The sequence below is a fragment of the Myotis brandtii genome, unplaced genomic scaffold (genome assembly GCF_000412655.1).
Source record: "Myotis brandtii unplaced genomic scaffold, ASM41265v1 scaffold165, whole genome shotgun sequence".
Lineage (NCBI taxonomy): Eukaryota > Metazoa > Chordata > Mammalia > Chiroptera > Vespertilionidae > Myotis > Myotis brandtii.
The window spans coordinates 3386905-3388113 of record NW_005356042.1 but is presented as its reverse complement, the minus strand read 5'-3'; the positions used below and the strand labels follow the sequence as shown (position 1 = coordinate 3388113).

General features: G+C 61.8%; 1 protein-coding gene across 1 annotated transcript in view; it reads left to right on the top strand.

Moving 5' to 3' along the window:
- RPL13 (ribosomal protein L13) overlaps positions 1-1209 on the top strand; it is a 4530-nt gene continuing 3321 nt past the window's right edge. Inside the window, exons 1-4 of the mRNA XM_005862487.2 lie at positions 1-112; positions 278-398; positions 678-819; positions 1026-1199. Coding sequence (XP_005862549.1) covers positions 295-398; positions 678-819; positions 1026-1199 — 420 coding nt within the window. The 5' untranslated portion in view covers positions 1-112; positions 278-294. The remainder of the gene's footprint in view (positions 113-277; positions 399-677; positions 820-1025; positions 1200-1209) is intronic.

Sequence of the window (1209 nt, the reverse complement as noted above, 5' to 3'; positions counted from 1 at the left end):
CGGCTCTGATTGGTTAGAACGCGCCATCGCTTCTGATTGGCCGGGCCCACTGCCATCCCAGGGTTCTTTGCGGCTCCACTTCCTTTCCGCCGGCCGTTCTCCTTCGGAGAAGGTGGGTACGTGAAAAGCCACTGCTGGTGGAGGCCATCGGTGGCCATCGGGCTCCATCCGCCGTCATCGGCGTAGGGCCACGCCACAGACGGCGTCGGGCTGTAGCCCGGTTCTGTGGGCGCGCCGTCCGCCCGGAGCTCGGGCCCTGACTCGCTTTTCTCCGTAGGCCCGTAGGCAGCAGCCATGGCGCCCAGCCGAAATGGCATGATCCTAAAGCCCCACTTCCACAAGGACTGGCAGCGGCGCGTTGCCACGTGGTTTAACCAGCCGGCGCGGAAGATCCGCAGGTGAGGAGCGCACAGCCAAGTGACGACAGTGTCTGGTATCGCTGTACCCCTTAGTGTGCAAGTGCACTCGAACCCTTTAACCATGTGCTAACCGCGCGGCTCCTGCAGTTCCACGTTAGAGCCGACGTTGTAATGATGTGATTGAGGGCGACTTGTGGTCGCAGGTGGGCGGCGTGGTCTGCGTTCCCGCGTCCCCGCTGTGGTGCGGGATAGCAGACGCCCGAGTGGGAAGATCGGCCTTCGGGTGGGGTAACTGCCGCCTGGCTTCTGTCTGCTCAGACGCAAGGCCCGGCAAGCCAAAGCGCGCCGCATCGCCCCGCGCCCTGCCTCCGGACCCATCCGACCCATCGTGAGGTGCCCCACCGTGAGGTACCACACCAAAGTGCGAGCCGGCAGGGGCTTCAGCTTGGAAGAGTTGCGGGTGAGTATCCGAAAAAAACGCATTATTAGAGACGAATAAGGTTTGCCGCCTGGGCTCACAGTCACATGATGACATTCTCCGGAATCGCTGTACTGCCTTGATGAAAGTACACTTGAACCCTTTTCCATCTGACGACTGAGCCCTTCCATTAGGGTGGGGAGGTGAGAGACTTCTTGGGACTTCATCTGTGTCTTCTCCGCGGGCAGGTGGCCGGCATCCACAAAAAGGTGGCCCGGACCATTGGGATCTCGGTGGATCCGCGGCGGCGGAACAAGTCCACCGAGTCCCTGCAGGCCAACGTGCAGCGGCTGAAGGAGTACCGCTCCAAGCTCATCCTCTTCCCCAGGAAGCCGTCGGCCCCCAAGAAGGGAGACAGTTCTGTGAGTACAG